Source organism: Dipteris shenzhenensis, chromosome 14 (assembly GCF_047967505.1).
Source record: "Dipteris shenzhenensis isolate YYH24624 ecotype China chromosome 14, Dip_SZ_1.0, whole genome shotgun sequence".
NCBI lineage: Eukaryota > Viridiplantae > Streptophyta > Polypodiopsida > Gleicheniales > Dipteridaceae > Dipteris > Dipteris shenzhenensis.
The window spans coordinates 43,060,766-43,077,643 of NC_141609.1; the positions used below are offsets into that span (position 1 = coordinate 43,060,766).

General features: G+C 42.5%; 1 protein-coding gene across 1 annotated transcript; it reads right to left on the bottom strand.

The window, feature by feature from the left end:
* Positions 1–3,681: 3,681 nt before the first annotated feature.
* LOC147894670 (uncharacterized) lies at positions 3,682–7,488 on the bottom strand. Its single transcript, XM_087385153.1, has 7 exons — positions 6,643–7,488; positions 6,132–6,235; positions 4,992–5,129; positions 4,792–4,890; positions 4,523–4,654; positions 4,067–4,368; positions 3,682–3,746 (listed from the first exon to the last, which is right to left on the bottom strand). Exons 1-6 carry the CDS (start codon positions 6,749–6,751, stop codon positions 4,189–4,191), a joined length of 762 nt encoding a protein of 253 aa, XP_087241279.1. The 5' UTR covers positions 6,752–7,488; the 3' UTR covers positions 3,682–3,746; positions 4,067–4,188.
* Between the last annotated feature and the right edge of the window lie 9,390 nt (positions 7,489–16,878).

Here is a 16,878-nt window from a genome sequence, read left to right on the forward strand (position 1 = left end):
CTCTTGAGCTATGCATAACACTCCATTTTGTTATTCTTTCAAAATTGTCCTCTTTTTTTTCTTAACCACTATGTGGTATGTCCTTTTCTTTTCTGTTTTTGGCTTACCCATAGGAAGGCCTTAGTGATGATGCATGATCAGAAAGGAAAAATAGGCATTTTTGTAGAGATTTCATTTTATTATAAGCTCATTGGTCCACGTAGTGCTTCATTCCATGGTTATTGATGTCCGATTCTAAACACGTGAATTCTTTCAATAGCAACTTACCCAAATAAATCAACCCTCACTCTCATGTCTTACATCGACAATTTGTCAATGTCATCAACAAATTAACAGCAAAAGCTAGCTAGATACACACAAATCTTCTCCACACCTTTACATTGAATATGCTTATATTTTTCACAATAAAATCCTTGTCTTCAAAGCAAGATATCCGCCACCAATGTTCATAAAAAATTGCCTAAAATTTTACAGATCTTACAAAATTGTAAAAACATTTTTTACTAGTGAAAAAAAGGTGGGGATCCCACTAAGGCTTGCCTTTTGGAATGTCATTATAAGTCTAAGTGTAAAGTCGCTTCGGGGTGTTGAGAAGAAATGTGATGCCATACAATACTAAGAGAAATTATGTGATTGGTAGAGTAGATTGCGTCAATTGATTAATGACATGGATCTTGTACTTACCTATTCAAGAAAACATCCTCTAATGGAATGATATTGCTGTAGCATATCGAGAACACGCTTTCGCACTGCGCAGCTCAATCTTATTAATTCAGGGCTGCCTTCTTTTCAGCTATAACACCTGTCAGCATTCTGCATGTAAGAAACGATGGCTGGCTGCCGGCGTTGTGTTTTTGTCGTGACGAATCATGATTTTCGTCTAATAAGCTACAAGGATTCTGAGCCCTTGCATCGATTGACTCGTTAACTCAGTGTGAATACACAGTCAGGATGAATTACTTCTTTTGGAAGAGAGAGCTACGAAAATGCTCCTTTGGTTCACGATGTTTTTGGCTTGCCCTATGTGGAAGCCTTAGTGACGATTTCACCTTCATCGTCCCTTGCTGAATTTGGGGCCTCCAATTCAATGCTCGCTCTGCACATTTCACTTAGGTAGGGACAGGACGAATGATAGATATATCATTCACCTTGTTTCCTTTGCTGTCATGAGTGTCTTTGTAGTCACACCAACTGTTGCATGGCATTCCTTTGCGCATTTGTGTATTCCTTTTGAAACAAGCGAGGGATGTCTTTGTTAGTGTATCTGTCAACTAACTATTCGTCGCCATGCAATCGCCTTCCCATTTGCGCTTACTGATAGCATCCTCCTAGTGATGTTTGTACACATGACATTTTCTGTCAACCATTTATCCACGAGAGCGAGAGAGAGAGAAAATTAACATTTGCGGTGGAAGGCCAAAATGACCTATTAGACCAAGAACCAAATACATCATCAGATCACCAATTGTACGACCAGGAGCAAGAAGTCTTAAGTTGTAACGAAATCCTCTCACCTAGTGCTCACATGATGTGGCAAAACAACAAATCTACTAGAATTCCATTTTACATATATCAGTTTTAGACTGAGTGTCTATAGGTAAAATAGGTTTAGCTTTGAAGTCTTTGATAATTGCTCATCAATCACGGTATACAGCCCATTTCTCTGCTTTCCTAGCCTCTTTGACTCTCTCTAGCTCCATTGCCTTCTGCTTTAGTTGAGCTTCAGTCAGATCATCTGACATCTAGACCTTTGTGCTACCAATCGTATACCGGGAGGCTTCCCCTCCTAACATTGAGTGCAGTCTGCTGCTTCTTTAACATCTTTGCGTACCGTCATGAGTGGCCTCAACCATCTTTCCATGAACTGTATCTTCTTTATTCTTTGGAATTGAGAACCTGTGTGTTGACTAACTCAATCAATGTGGAGTTCAACTGGGGTGCCGTAGAGGAAATGCACTCCTCAACAACTTCAGGGATCACTTCTTTGCTAGCTGTAGTATTTGTCTGTTCCTTTTCTTCATGATCTAATATATGCAAATTCTTGCTCTAGTGAACATATATATTCTTGCATTAGAGTAGACTCACATTTTGTTTGCAGGTCTTCAGGAAGGGGCTGAGTTGTCTCGGAGCTGACATCACGTCTGCATAAGATTTTTTTGAAACATGCTCTCCTCGGGAGCTCCTTAGACGTCAATTTGGATGTTGATGCCTGGATCTGCACCTTGAGCTCCTGTCTCCCCCCCAATGTCAACTGGTCCCCCTGTTCTTTGCTGAGACCAACCCGCAGATTGGGTTGGGGGGAGGGGGGGGGTAACTAGGAGAGGGCGTAGGGAGCTGCATGGAGAGAGGAGAGAGAGAAAGGGGCAGGCTGAACAAGTGGAAGAGGAATGGGCTGAGCTGAAAGGCTGGACCAGGCTGAGAAGAAGTGGGAGAGGGGCTGACCGAAAGCGAGGGGAGGACTGGGCTGACTGAAAGATGGAGGAGAGGGAAGATCTGGAGTGTTAGCATAGGGGCCTAAGTGAAGAAGAACGAGCTAGAGTGCAGAGGCCTGCACAGAGAAGAGTGACCTGGAGGGAGGGGGGAGAGAGAGAGAGAGAGAGATGCATAGGATACGTCACATCATTGTTGCATTGAGAGTTATGCTAGCTACTATCTTTGTGAGCACTACCTCCTTAGAGGGAGTGCTTTACTAGAGAGTTGGATTCTCTTTTGTGAGTTTTCACATGTAATTATTATTTAAAAGAAATAGGTTGCTTAGATGAAAGGTAAAGCTTTAAATAAGACTAGGAGGTGCTCTATATCTATGAGGTACGTATGCTTCCCAACATTCTAGGAGGTAATGCCCACGTGCACTTGTGCACTCTTGTTTATGTTGTCACGCCTGGCAATCACTTGATACCCCTGGCATACAATTGTGGGGTCTCCATCAATAAAGGGGATGAGCTTCTTTATCTTGGCCCCATTGGAGGGGCTAAATCTGAAAGCTGAGGCTAGACTAGCATAACCATCAAAAGATAGGATAAGAGGGAATTGTGGAAGCTGTAGGGTCTCTGAGTAAAATCTAAGGGCTGCTGGAGAAGCTGGAGGGATTTTCTGAGGTTGATACTCCTGTGCCGGAGGAACTGCTACTGCTGAAGGGCAGGATAACCTACTACTTGAGCTAAAGGCTGAGGGCTTGCCTCTTCTACCGTAGATCTGCTGTTGGCTGATGCAGGACTGTTGCTTGCTGCTGCACTAGGTGGTCCTGCTACTAGCTGGAGCTGATAGAGAAATGAGAGGAGAGGGCCCTCCTTTTATAGATCGTCCTTGGGGCTGGCAGACTGGCCAATCTATCACAGACTGGCTGACTGGCTGCTGGCTTCTGCTGCCTTGACCCAACTGGATCTGGGCCCCATGAAAAGCCCAGACCTGCTGCTGCCCTGGTCCTTCTCCGCTACTATTTGCTGCAGATAGACGGCGACAATCTGGAGGATGCCTGAGACAAAATAGTAATTACACTAGCTCAACAACCAGCACACCTGACAGCCTCAGTGTTGTTCCATCACATTCTTTATGCTTTCAGTGTCACGCGTTTGCAATTTGTAGTTTACGCCTTGTTGCCTGCCCAAGTGCAGACAAGGCTTCAACACTAATGCTCCAAGCACCTGCTGGCAGTTTGGCAAGAAGGCATAACAAGAACGTGGCCCATGCTCAATTTTAACTGACCTAATACTGCCATTATGCCTCTGCAACCTTCCCTTTTTCTCCTACATTGTCCATTTTCCACAAGCAATTAGAATCTTACTAACTAATTAAGCTGGAGGTCCTAGATTCCTGTTTTTAATTTAGATGGCTAACCCATCTCCTGTCATGGGTGATGTAACACTTTTCGAACCTCCTTTAGAGTTCTCCAAAGTTTTCCTTCTTTTACATAAATACTATTGCTGTTTTAAACCATAAAGAAATAAAGGATACCAAGCAAATGACCTTTTAAATCCTACAGAAAAAACTACATTAGTCATCTTCCCAATTTTTATATTGAATCCTTCAAGAGAATTTCACACAAGATTTGGTCAAACTTGCTTACGATGGCTCATTAGTTAATGCATTGAATCAGCTCCCTGATCTTGCAGGATGTGTGAATTGAAGTGCATAATATCTTTAGCTCCAGAGACAAATTGTGACTTTGGCTTGCTACAAAATTTATTATTATGTTACGAGAGCCTGGTTCAGAAAGTCAGTCTTTGTCTTATGTTGAAAGAATATGTTTTGGCGTCTGTAGAAAGTATCTTTGATGATGGGCTTCTTTGCAAAAGCAGGCTTAGCATAATTGTACTGCTTGGCTGTTCTTCCTATCTCTTGTGAAGCCGTTGACAGGCCACCTTTCTCCTGTAAACATATATTACACAAGAGTAACACTCCACAATACTTCACAAACACAAAGCCTGGGAATAGGATGGTTCATGTTTGAAGGAAATTTTCTTGAGAGAACTCCTATGACCAAGCAGGTGATGTATCGAACGGTTTTTGGAGATATAACTACCTTTTCTAGATGCGGATTCCCTGTGCCATGTGCTGTACGGTGTGGGCAATAGTAAGTATCTTTATGGCATCTCATGCAATGTGGAGTGACGGCACTTCTGTTGATATCATATAGATATTGTGGCCCATCAAACTGTTGTAACAGAAAAGGATCAACAAGCATGAACCAGAAAATCAGCTGATGAACACCGACAGAGTAAAAAGAGCACCTGCATTATCATGAAAGGTGCACATATCTCTTGCCTACAAATTATGAAAGATATAACATGCCTTAGTATGCCGACGCTTGTCTAGCTCATATTTATCCTTGAGCTTGGCTAGTTTTTGTTTGGACATCTCAATGGTCCTTTTAGCATGTTTATGTTCCATCTAGGGAAAGAGGACCACACCGATATAGATACTGAGCTGCAATCAAATAAAATTATGAACGTCACTGAAGTTACTTATTAAGATGCCACAAAGTCTCATACCTCGAGCTGCTCCCGATACTGCTCAGTACGAATAGTATTAGAAAACTCATCTCTCTTGGAAAAATCTGAATCCAAAAATCCCTTATATCTCTCATGCTGTGTATCGATATATCGAGTATGATCTTGAAAGGTATCTCCCTGCATGAAACAGCATGTAGCAACAAAGTCAATATGGGGGACTAAAGAAGGAAAGGAAATTAATAAATAAAGTTATATGGTGTGTTTTCTTGAGCAAGCTTGGCTGGCTGTTTTTCTCAGTTAATTATTTTGTTTCTACATCATGGCCAAGAGAAAAACAAAAGTAGACCAATAAAAGCTAATGTGTGTTGCATTCCAGTAGAATGTGACACAACCTTTGATGAATCAGTTGATGAAATTCTTTAGAGAGTGTAAAATGTTGTAAAGTACATACATGTATATAAGAGGTGAACCAAGGTTTGGTATGGTGTTGTGTGTTTGCAGTTGAATTCAAAGGCTAATTTTCAAGGTTCTTGATGTGGGATACAAGAGGACCAGATATTTCCTGGGTGTCGATGTGTGTGCCAGTGCCATAGCATTTATTGTGGCCAATCGCCTAGGGGGAAAGTATGGTTTAATGGAGGTTTCTTAAAGGACCTAATGGGCACGCAAGGTGAGTCCATGAGAGGACAACACTCGGCAAGATGCCAAATGTGGGGATATCTATGGGTTGATTCTGGATATGTGTATACTCAAGCTAAGGGCAGGAGATGTCGATCAGGATCAGCAGACAGGCCGGGTCTCATAATCCCAGGAGGTTCTTTGGGTTGATTCTGGTTGTGCGTGTACCCAAGCTAAGGGCGTGAGATGTTGATCAGGATCAGACAGGCTGAGTGGTGATTCTCTCATAAGCCCAAGAGGTTTTTTGGATTTTAAGGCTGCTGCAGGTCGTTTTGTGTGAAGTTTACTATCATGTAATAATATTCAACCCAGTGAATGGTGTGAAAGCATAACACCACTCTAAACAAAATTTTAACCAAAAGGAGAAGGTGCATCACAGTCTACTCCATGCGTTGTTCTCCTTTGTACTGAAACAAACCTCTCAGTACATTGAATTCATGTAGATTTTATTTTGGGTCATATAGCCCTTCTTTATAAAGAGACAAAGGTCAAATAACTCACATCTGAAACCCAAGGCCACTCTTTTTGAAACAGTACTAGAGGAAGCCTTCCATGCTTTAGAACTTCAGTCCCAAATTGCTTTCCGTTTTCACATGAACGTGGCACTGTTGAAATTGAAGGCATCAAGATTGGGATTGTCATGCCAGGTACAAAATACACAACACATAAAATCATTATGCATCCTTAGATCCAATTTGCTTGTTGCATCTAGGTCTGTCTTATGTCATTCCACAATGGATTTGCTTGTGTGCTTAATTCAAAAATCAACCCCATTTTATTCTAAGAAACAATCATATATATTTAACGCACCCTTTTCATATCAAATAAGCTGTCTAAAGTAATACATGATTTCTAAGTAACTGCTGGACCTAATGAGGGACCCTACAACTATACTTTCAACAACAGAGCAAAAAGGAGTGACTGTTCAAGAATGACGTTGATTCTCAGTTTTTGTTGCCCTTGATGTCAAGTTTCCCTTCATCTATTAACAAAATAAGTATCAGAGCCTTACGTGGATGTACTCCATACTCCAAAGGAGAATCTTCAGTGCCAATATTAATGTAGCTTGTTGTTTCAAAAACATCACGCAATGCTCTCTCTGTCACCAAGTTATTGTTCATCTTCTAATAGTTCTGCATGAAAAGCCACGTCAAATACTGTCAATATATCTTGAGGATTAGTTGCTTACTTTTTTTCGACTCCAGAGTGAACAGGAAATGGGGACCAGTTAAATTAATCTGTTGCTATCACTAGTAATATGCACCCACTCCCTTTCCTAATTCGTTAGTACCAGGAAATTGGTAGCTTTATGAGCCCACCATTGATTGAAAGGAATGAGGTTCTGCCAGATCCAGAAGCCTCTACAGACTGATTGGCTAGTCTGTTACGGGTCTATAAATCACGTCAGCCTACGGCAACAAGGGCCAGCCTATAATAGGCCCTCCATGGCATCATTCTATGCATCATTACTTGCATCTCTCAACAACCAGCTGGCCCCCTCAGAGCAGCTCTAGTATTCTACAGGCCCCTGGAGCAACCAGCAGCCCCCTCACAGCAGCTCTAGTATTCTACAGGCCCTTCAGCCCTTCCATATGTCCTCACATTGGTTACCTTCCCTCCTCCACAACCAGCCATAGCCATGGACAGTCATCTTTAGCTTCTACGGCCAGCAAGATCCAGTCTCTCCATTGAGCATCCAGATGACATATCCAACCCCTTTCAGTGGGAAAGCTAGTGCAATATAGTCGACCATATTATATTATTGACTTCAATGAAAGCAACGAGAGAACGCAGTATTTGTATCGCCCACGTGATGATGGGTGATAACGTTCTCTCTCTCTCTCTCTCTCTCTCTCTCTTTCTCGGCAGCAAACCTGTTGGCGACGGTGGACGATCGAATGCGAGGGTGCCTCTTGAATTCTTTTGACTCATCGACCGAGGGTGGTCGAGCGCGAACCAAAACAGGTTTTGCACCCTTTCGTCCAAATTAATTTCCAATTGGCAGTTTACAAGAATTAATTGGATCCAAATTAATTTCAAATTAATCATCATCGTGGCCTCAAAGTGATGGTGGGCATAGGCATGTAAAAGTGCTCTCACGACTTGAATGCGGATGGCGACCTTGAGTTGGATTCCGGAGCACAGAAAATACTTGGGCGATGACATTCTGGAGCACCTAAAATACGTGGAACAAAGGGACTAAATTAAGATTTACTCAGGGTTGGTGAGTAGCTGTTGAGAGGCGTGTTAAATTATGACAACTGTATAGATTGTGGTATGTTAAAATGGGCGAAATTGGCCCAATCGGACAATGGAGATTCATCCACCGACCGTAGACCTTCACTGAAATGAAAGGTGGAGTTTCTATAGCTAGAATCAATTTTCCTTGCAAACAAGGTAAGGGCTCTCAACAAATTCGCTCAAAAGCCTAAAGCATGGAGGACATTTATGGGTTGAAATGGAGAGCAATGCCAAATTATTACTTAAAGGGATGTTTCTAAGATGCTACTTCAAATTTTCATTAACCTAGGGAACATGACAATATATCACATTCGTTGGCTTTTTGTTAATTATTATACGCTTCTTTATATAGATCCAAATTGACGATCAATCATTGCTAATCATCACTCACTGATAATTTCAAGAACCCTAACTAGAAAAAGTTTGATCCTCATGTACACTATTAATTTAACCCAAGCTAATTTATCATGTTTGAACTATTTACTTATGATAGGATAGCCATGTATAGTCATCACTATTTGATATGCTCACACCAGATCACTACATCCCAATGATAATTGAACCACCTTTTTATAGTAGTATGAAGTGGACTCAGAGAGATCAGGATGTAAGGAGTCATGTTATTAATTAAACCAATAATTGATGAGAAGCATTTCCAAGTCATGCTACTTAATGACATTTTGTGGCAAGATGATGGCTACTCCTTGTCATTATTTTCTAGTTACAATAATTGTTGTTGTTGGCATTAGTGCTTTTAATACTTGTTTAACAATCAAGGATGCTCAATGTTTTACTTTTGTTGTTTAGCGAGCACACTTTTACCAAAGCAAACAAAATATTGAGAACATAAAACTCGCAGTATGGATTTTCTTCCACTATCCCTTATCTAATGCATACATATGTTTGAATAGCTATTCCATTTTAAAAGAAATGTCACATCATTGCCTCATCTCTTTCAAAACTCATTAAATACTTCATTTCATGTCGCTTTCAAAATTCATGGAATGGTTCATTTCCCACTCAAAGTGAGGACTTATTATGTAAAGATTTGAATTCACACTCAAAGTGGGTGCACTAGTAGGTTGTCGTGGTGATGTGGAAAGAAAGCTTATACTTCAAATGATCACACTACAAGGTTTGAAACAAAAAAGTGTTTGCTCTCAACTTTCTAGAATGGGTTCTATTGAAAAGGCCGAAAAGATATTCACAATGCTAATACTTTGGCATTAGAGAAGGGAAGTAGGAACTAATGCTTCTTTGTATGCTTTTTTCTTTCACTTACATAGGTTAGTGACCAATATATTGACTTTATTGGACCTAAAACCCCTTTCTTTTTCACATAAGATATCTTTTCTTTACTTGTATGCATATCACGAGTCTAAATTATCACATTCTCTGTAAATTGGTCATTTTAAATATTTTTTAAATTCTTAACTTCCATATAAAATTCATTAAAGGAGAGTCATCTAAGTTAAAAAGAGTAAAATTGTTAATAGTCGATAGTAGAGCTTCCAACCTTGAGCCTCGTTGAAATTGATAGCATTATGATCAAATAATGATCATGCACATTAACTACATGTATAGAGATGATGATTGTAGGGCATACATGCATGGTATTATAGTTACAAATTCAAAATGTGAGCTTTCCAAAATCTAATGAATGTAATACTTACCTCTTCCTCCATCATTTGTAGAATTATTTAATTTATCCACATTTCTTGTTTAACTTGATCTTAGAATAATTGACACTCAACTTTTTTTGAAAATTTAAAAGAAAGTAATTGTTTTGTACTATCTTGCCCCTTAGAAATGTATAAAATATCTTCCAACAGTGTGCAAGTAATATTATAGCATCCTACCAATGGACCATAGTATTGCAAGGATTGTTGCTTGATTGGTGTCTCAAGTAGCTACTCTAGCTTTCAAAATTTTTAGTCTACCTGGTATTGATGATACTATGTAGTCTACTGACTAACTATATAACGACGTTGTCAAGTCCTTAGATATGTGGAGAGGTAAATTCTTCCTCTTATCTAATGTAAGATTGATGCTTGGTTAGGTTATGGTACATGTTTCCTGTAAGAAAATAGTACGCAGCGGAAGATAACAACAAAACGCAAGTACACGATGGAAAGCTGGAGAGAATACAAAAATTCTGATATACCAAACTGCTGATACAACTGATGGTTGGCTGTCCACCCGTGCGCTCTACAGACAGAGCTTCGATGGTGATCTAGACAGATGCTGGACGGAGGACTATGAGCGTGAAGAACTGGTGATCTGATGATAGGGGGTGGCCACTATTATATAGTGTAAGTCGGTTGACGGTCGGCCTTGTAATAGGCAGTCGGCCTAAAGACAGTCGGCCTGGAAGACCAGCCGACCCTTCAGAAAACATGCCGGCGGGCAGATGAAGGATCGCGCATAGGTCATACCATCGGGCCTAGGGCCGGACCCTGCCGTTGGGGGCTTTGCCCCCAGACCCCCACCGGGGGCCTGCGCCCCCCGGACCCCCTGCTATCGGGGGGGCTATCGCCCCCCCGAACCCCCCCTTTTTGCAGACGGGTATCTACTCTTGGCTCCTAAGCCGTCTCATAACCATCTGGCCTACTCTAAGACCCCTTCCAGTGTCTAAACTGGGGATCCCTCCCAATATCCGATACCCATCATGGCTTCTCCTCATATGGGGGCCTTACAACATTGGGTACACAGAATATTGGTGGGTTACATGAGAGGTGGACATTTGAGCTAACTCTAACATTTCCATGCTTGGTGAGGCATCATTGCAATACTCAAGTCTCTCGCTTCTCCCCTAAAAGAGAGTAGACATCTTTTTTGTTTTGATGATGATGTTATGAATACTTTGTATATGGCATGGAAACATGTTTCCATGCTTGGTGAGGCATCATTGCAATACTCAAGTCTCTCGCTTGTCCCCTAAAAGAGAGTAGATATCTTTTTTGTTTTGATGATGATGTTATGAATACTTTGTATATGGCATTTGTGTATGTCAAGCCCTTAGATATGTGGAGAGGTAAATTCCTTCTCTTATCTAATGTAAGATTGATTGCGGTTATGGTACATGTTTCCATGCTTGGTGAGGCATCATTGCAATACTCAAGTTTCTCACTTCTCCCCTAAAAGAGAGTACATATCTTTTTTGTTTTGATGATGATGTGATGAATACTTTGTATATGGCTTGGTTAGGTTATTATACATGTTTCCATGCTTGGTGAGGCATCATTGCAATACTCAAGTCTCTCACTTCTCCCCTAAAAGAGAGTAGATATCTTCTTTGTTTTGATGATGATGTTATGAATACTTTGTAGTTTTCCATTCACCTCTGAAGTGTCGATAGAAACTCAGTATGAAGACTTTGTATAAATGGATGCTCAAGTATGTGTGGGTGTGTGGATTTGTATGTGTGACTATGGTCTACACCCATTGTTGGGCGTTGATGACATCAGTGGGGATGTCATAGTAGCTAGTCCCTGCTATGCGTGATGGAGTTTATGGTTTTCAATCTTATGAGTGACTATCGTGAGATTGAAACTGCACTATGTTGTGTTTTTTCAGGATGAGCTTGGGAATGTTCTTGGATTCATCTAGGTATTGTTATGGAGAAATTTGACCAAAGTAAAAAAGCATAAATATGAGTGTGTGCTTGTATGTGTGGCAATAGTATAATAAAATATGGAGTGCATAGGGCCTAGGGTTGAGGTGGCAGGGCATGACCATGTGCCACCCTTCCACGTAAGAGGACCCATAAGGTGTGTTGTACATAATCCATGGTAGTAACATTATAAAATGTTAAGGTGGCATGGCTCCTCCATGTGCCACCCCTCCACCTAGGCGGCGGTCCCATGCCTGCATTTAGTGAGATATGGCCCAAAGTCCATGGGAGAAGTAATACAAAATAGGTGGAGATGGATATTATATTAAGTTATTCCCTCCACATAAGATAGGCCCATGTGGGGGAGGTATAGAAGGTCCAAGAGTGCAAGTTAAATAATGGGGAAAGTAGGATGAGGTGGCAAGATTCCTTGTGCCAACCCTCCACTTGTCCTCCTAGAGGTTTGAATGTATTATAAAATTGGGAAGAGACCAAGGGAGTATCATAGACTTGAGATATGGGGCTTGATTTGTGTGGAAAAATGAGGCAAAGGGTTGTCGCACACAATTGAGAGTGCATAACCGCCTAGCCCACATGGGAGACTTTTCCACACACACCATGCATGTGGGAGGATGCATTTATTGGGAGAGACCCCCTCTCTTGGCTATAAAAGAAGGGGGCTATTCCTTGATGGGACATGCTCATTCTTGTAAAACCACCTAGCTAGTACTTTGATTCCCCCCCCCATCCTTCCAATAAAGCATGACTCTCTTCCCTTGATGTCCATCTCTACATTCCACCTCCCATCATGTACTGCTCCTCTTCCCCCTCTTCCTTCCCCCTTGTGCCATAGTCCCCCTCTTCATTCCCACCCCTCTTAATCTTTTTCCCCATTTATGTTAACGCTTCTTCCCTCACGTTTCCTTTTCCTCCATGGCCCTCAAGCATCGCCATGCCTAGCGTCTAGCCTCATGCATTGAATTCTTTTCTAGTTAATAGAATTGGTGTGGCTACTGGGATCAAAATCTCCACGGCTAGTGGTGTAAAATCTGTTACTCCTACGATTGGGTGCGGCTTTGTGGCCTCTTCCGTGCACAGTTCTCTACTTTTGCACCTCCAAACTATGTGCCTTCCCTGTCTCTATGGCTGCAAACCTCCCTGCTTTTGTGCTTTCAGTCTGCCTGCTTTCTACTCACGGTTCCTATGTGTATCCTGGCTGGTGAATCTTCTGCTCGCACCGGTCGCATCTGTAGAACTTTAACATCTGTGTTCCCTCTGAGTTCCTATGCACGCATTCATGCATCTACTATGTACATCTGTGCGCATCGCGGACAGATAGCGATGATTTTCTGGGCTCCTGCGTCTTCTGGTCGTGGACAGTTTTTCTGGGCTTTTGCAAAACTGTAACAGATCCCGCGCCCCCCCTCTCTTCTCTTCTCTTCTTCTCTTTCTCTTCTCCTTCTCCTCTCCTCTTCTCTCTTTTTATTAAAGAGTGGGATTTGAACCCAAGACCTCCCCCTTCACAAAAGGGAGACTTATCATTGGGCTAGTAGATAAGAAGTGATGAAAATGTACTGATATTGCTTATATATTGAAATCCCATGAACTGTAACTCTCTAACTGTGGGGAATTTTCACATGCTGTAAAAAGCAAAAGTACTTCACTTCATGTGCTCTACTCATATCTCCTACTAGATTATAGATTCTGAACTTTTTCAAGTTCACTTCAGGGACGCACGCCACACGAGGACGACGGATATTTATGTCACTTCTCGACAAGTTTAAGGATTTGGTGCCAAGTCCTCCACACCTTACGGCCCAATGGGCGAGATCTCTTTCTTGATCTTCATGTCAATCTTCAACCACTGATTGTACAGTGCATTGCTCAAGGAGACGATGGGTGGGATGATACACCATGGATGATTCAAGGTGAAGAACTAGTGATACACTGGGAGGACTTTGATTTCAATTCTACTCATTGTGCAGTGATCGAGCTACTTGCTGCTTCGGAGGTAATTAAAAGGGTGTCCTTCTTCAAAGGGTGGGATGCTCCCCAAGCTTGGGGGGAGATTTGGCGCATCTGCTTATTAATTCCTGTGGATAAGCTCGTCTTGAATGGTTTATTCTCAATCTCACTACAAAGGTTTCTAGGACTCGGCTATGGTTGGTAATGTTTCGACCAAGGAATCCATTTGTACCTAATCAACCTTTTGTGCCTCATTTTGAGCTTCAAAGGATTGCAAGTTTATTTGGTGTTGAATGTCTTGCTCAAGTATTGAATTCTCCCCACCCTCTCCTTCTACCTATCTTGGACTACCGAGAAACTTGAGATGTCTGGATTTTAGTCTTGGTGTGATGACATCTTGGCTCCTCCAATTTGATGGTGCATACAAACCTTCAACCAAGGCTGCTGGTGTGGGTGTGAAGCTCACTTCACCAGGGGGTGAGGTGTATTGTTATAGCAAGTCTACACCAGCAAGTACTTGCAACCAAGCTGAGTACTCGACACTCATTTTTGGGCTACAAAAGGCACAAGAACATCGCATCAAGAAACTTGAGGTGCAAGGAGATTCTCAACTCGTGTGAACAAGTTAGTGGAAGGTGGAAGGTGCAGAGCGAAGGCTTGGTTCCACAACATCAACAAGCATTGGAACTGTGCCAACAATTTGAAGAGGTAAAAATTCAGCATGTCCCTCGAGCTCAAAATATAGTTACTGATTTCTTGGCACGTGAATCTTGTACTTCAATCACGCATGACGTGAGTGGAAGCACCACCCCAACAAAGCCGCAAGCCACAAAGGAGGGTGATCATTTGTAAGGAATGCAAAGATTGTGGTCATCATGAAACCAAGTGTTGGGCATATTTGATACGAGTTTACTGACTTCGGAAGATCATCAGAAAGGTCCTCAAGGACATTGCTCAAAAGAAGGATGCCAGACCGCACACCCCTTGAAGAAATAGCATGGCGATTACAAGAACTGGAAGAAGCTAAAGGTGATGTGCAAGCTATCCAACTGTTGACATTTGTCATGGCATTCTTGTTTGCCTTGATGAACAGCCTCATGCAGCGCCATGTCTCTAACCCTCGCTTGTAAAGATGGATCGATATCATGAGGGTTGGTCCTTTTAAGATTGTCTATGAGCTATTCTATGCTGAAGATTCTTCTCATGTAGTATTTCACAATACACCACTCACACCCTACCCTGCCTATGTGTGCTTTATGGATGTATCTTCACCTGATTTTCAGTTCAAGCTACCTCTTTCCATTGTTTGCCCATAGATAAGCCTCATTTCGACTCTCTCTTTTCCATTTTTCAAGCATGGCTGACATTCTCATGTCCTGTGGATGGGTTGAAGAAAATCCAAATGAGTATCTTGTGGCCTTCAAGTGCCGTTGTGTTTCTCTCAACTTTCTTACTGAAGATAGATGGCTGTTGGTTCTTCGCACATTTCTAGATGGTTTGGCTCAAGTGTGGTATTAGAAGCAGGCTGACGACGTTCGCCAAAGCTGGCCAAGGTTAACAGCAACGATGATTGAGTATTTCGGCAAAGAAGAGGAGTCGAAGAATGTGTACCTATAGGTGGCAAACTTGAAGCAGTCAGAAGGTGAGACGGCGCGTCGATATGTGGATCGAGTGGCCATGCTCCTGAACTGTTTAATTGCCACGCATGACAATGGCGGATTTCGAGCTGGAATGACTCCACATGTGCTGGGCTACCTTGTAGTAGGAGCAAGTGACGAATTCCACCTCAAGCTTAATGGGAGAATCCAGAAACTATGGTGCTAGCACATGAGATTGCTCAAAAGTTTGATAAAGTTCAGTCTGATCGCGCTTCAAAGAAGACGATTGTCGCTCCACAACCCCCTCAATTCTTGCAACAACAACCTAGGGGGTCTAACTCAGGGGCATACCCCCACCCCTCATCAGGGATATATCCACCACCTCCACCTCAAATGTATGGTCCTCCCTTAGATGCTTACCCTCAACAAGGAATATATCCTCAACCTCCACCTAGAAGATTTCCCTAGCCTCGCCCATGAGCCCCCCTCCTTCCTACTCCCCCGGCCCCTCCTGCTAAGGAACCCGGAGTCAATGACCTACCCAAGGCCCTGAATGATCTTCGGCTTGAGATGGTGGGCATTAGAAATCAATCCAATCGCCCTCCAAGAGAACGCGCCAATGTTGTGTGCTACGAGTGCCACCAGAAGGGTCATTATCGCACGGAATGTCCCGATATTCCAAGGGTCAATATTCTAGTGAATCAAGTACTGAGGATTCTGACATAGAGATCCTTGACCTCGGGAAAAGAAGTCGTACCACCTCAGACCCCTCTCTAAACCATGGACCGCAGGAAGAAGGTGTCCTTCTCAGAGCCCTCAGATGCTGAGATGGCAGACCCACCAATAGAGAAGACTAAAAGATCCTGCAGGAGTAAGTGGTCGCCCTCGGATTTTCCCATCGGCTCATGGCAAGGCTTAGGGCAAGAGGACTATTTGGTCGTTCAGGACCTTGCTCATCAGTCTTTGAGCATCACGCTCCCTGAACTAATAGCATTAAGCCCTAAGGTGAGACATGAGCTGTAGCAAGGGCTTTCAACAAGAAGGAGGAGCAAGAAAAAGGGAAAGGTATGAGAGGCCTCTTCTATCTCTGAAGAAATTGATCGGCATCCACATACAATAGATGTCATCATAGATAATTGCTATGTCAAAAGTGTGCGTGTTGATGGGGGAGCTGCATGTAATATCATGGTGCCCCGAATCATGAAGAAATTGAATTTGAAATGCACAAGGTGTTCCTCCACTCGAATCAAGGTAGGAGATGGTCGACGACTCGCCACCCTGGGAGTCATTGAGGATTTGCCCATCACTGTCAATGGGTTGACCACCATCATCAATTTCTATGTAGTGGACATCGAAGATACAAGCAGGAGTTACCTAGCCATACTTGGAAGACCATGGTTGAGAAAGAGTGATGCAGTCAGCTATTGGAAGACAGGACACATGTCTTTTGGTGCTTCTAAGGAGAAGATCCCGGTGCAACCAAGTGCCACGAAACCAGAAGAAGAAGAGGAGCAAGACAGTGATACTCTCTCATCCTCGGTGTTTGAATCAATGGAAGAATTAGACAGGGGGGAGGAGCTCTCAGAGGAGGAAGTTTACATGATGGGGTGTCTCCGACCCCGCCACCTACAGAAAAGGTAACAGCTAGTCCTCAACAGCTTGAATCTATGCTTTCCCCAGACCTCACTCCAAGTGAGAAAGATGAATTCCTAGAAATGTTCAAACATTTCCCTAACCTTTTCGCAACTAGCTACCGCCACCTTTGCCATGTGACTACCATAGAGCACAAGACAGAGTTGAAGCCTGATGCGAAGCCTGTGGCTCAAAAGTA

Excerpts from the sequence above, each read along its gene's own strand:
- LOC147894670 (XM_087385153.1), bottom strand. The coding sequence starts at position 6,751 with ATGAACAATAACTTGGTGACAGAGAGAGCATTGCGTGATGTTTTTGAA. Across the intron at positions 4,891-4,991 it reads AGTATCGGGAGCAGCTCGAG|ATGGAACATAAACATGCTAA; the intron begins GTATGAGACTTT and ends CTCTTTCCCTAG. Across the intron at positions 4,369-4,522 it reads GGAATCCGCATCTAGAAAAG|GAGAAAGGTGGCCTGTCAAC; the intron begins GTAGTTATATCT and ends ATATGTTTACAG.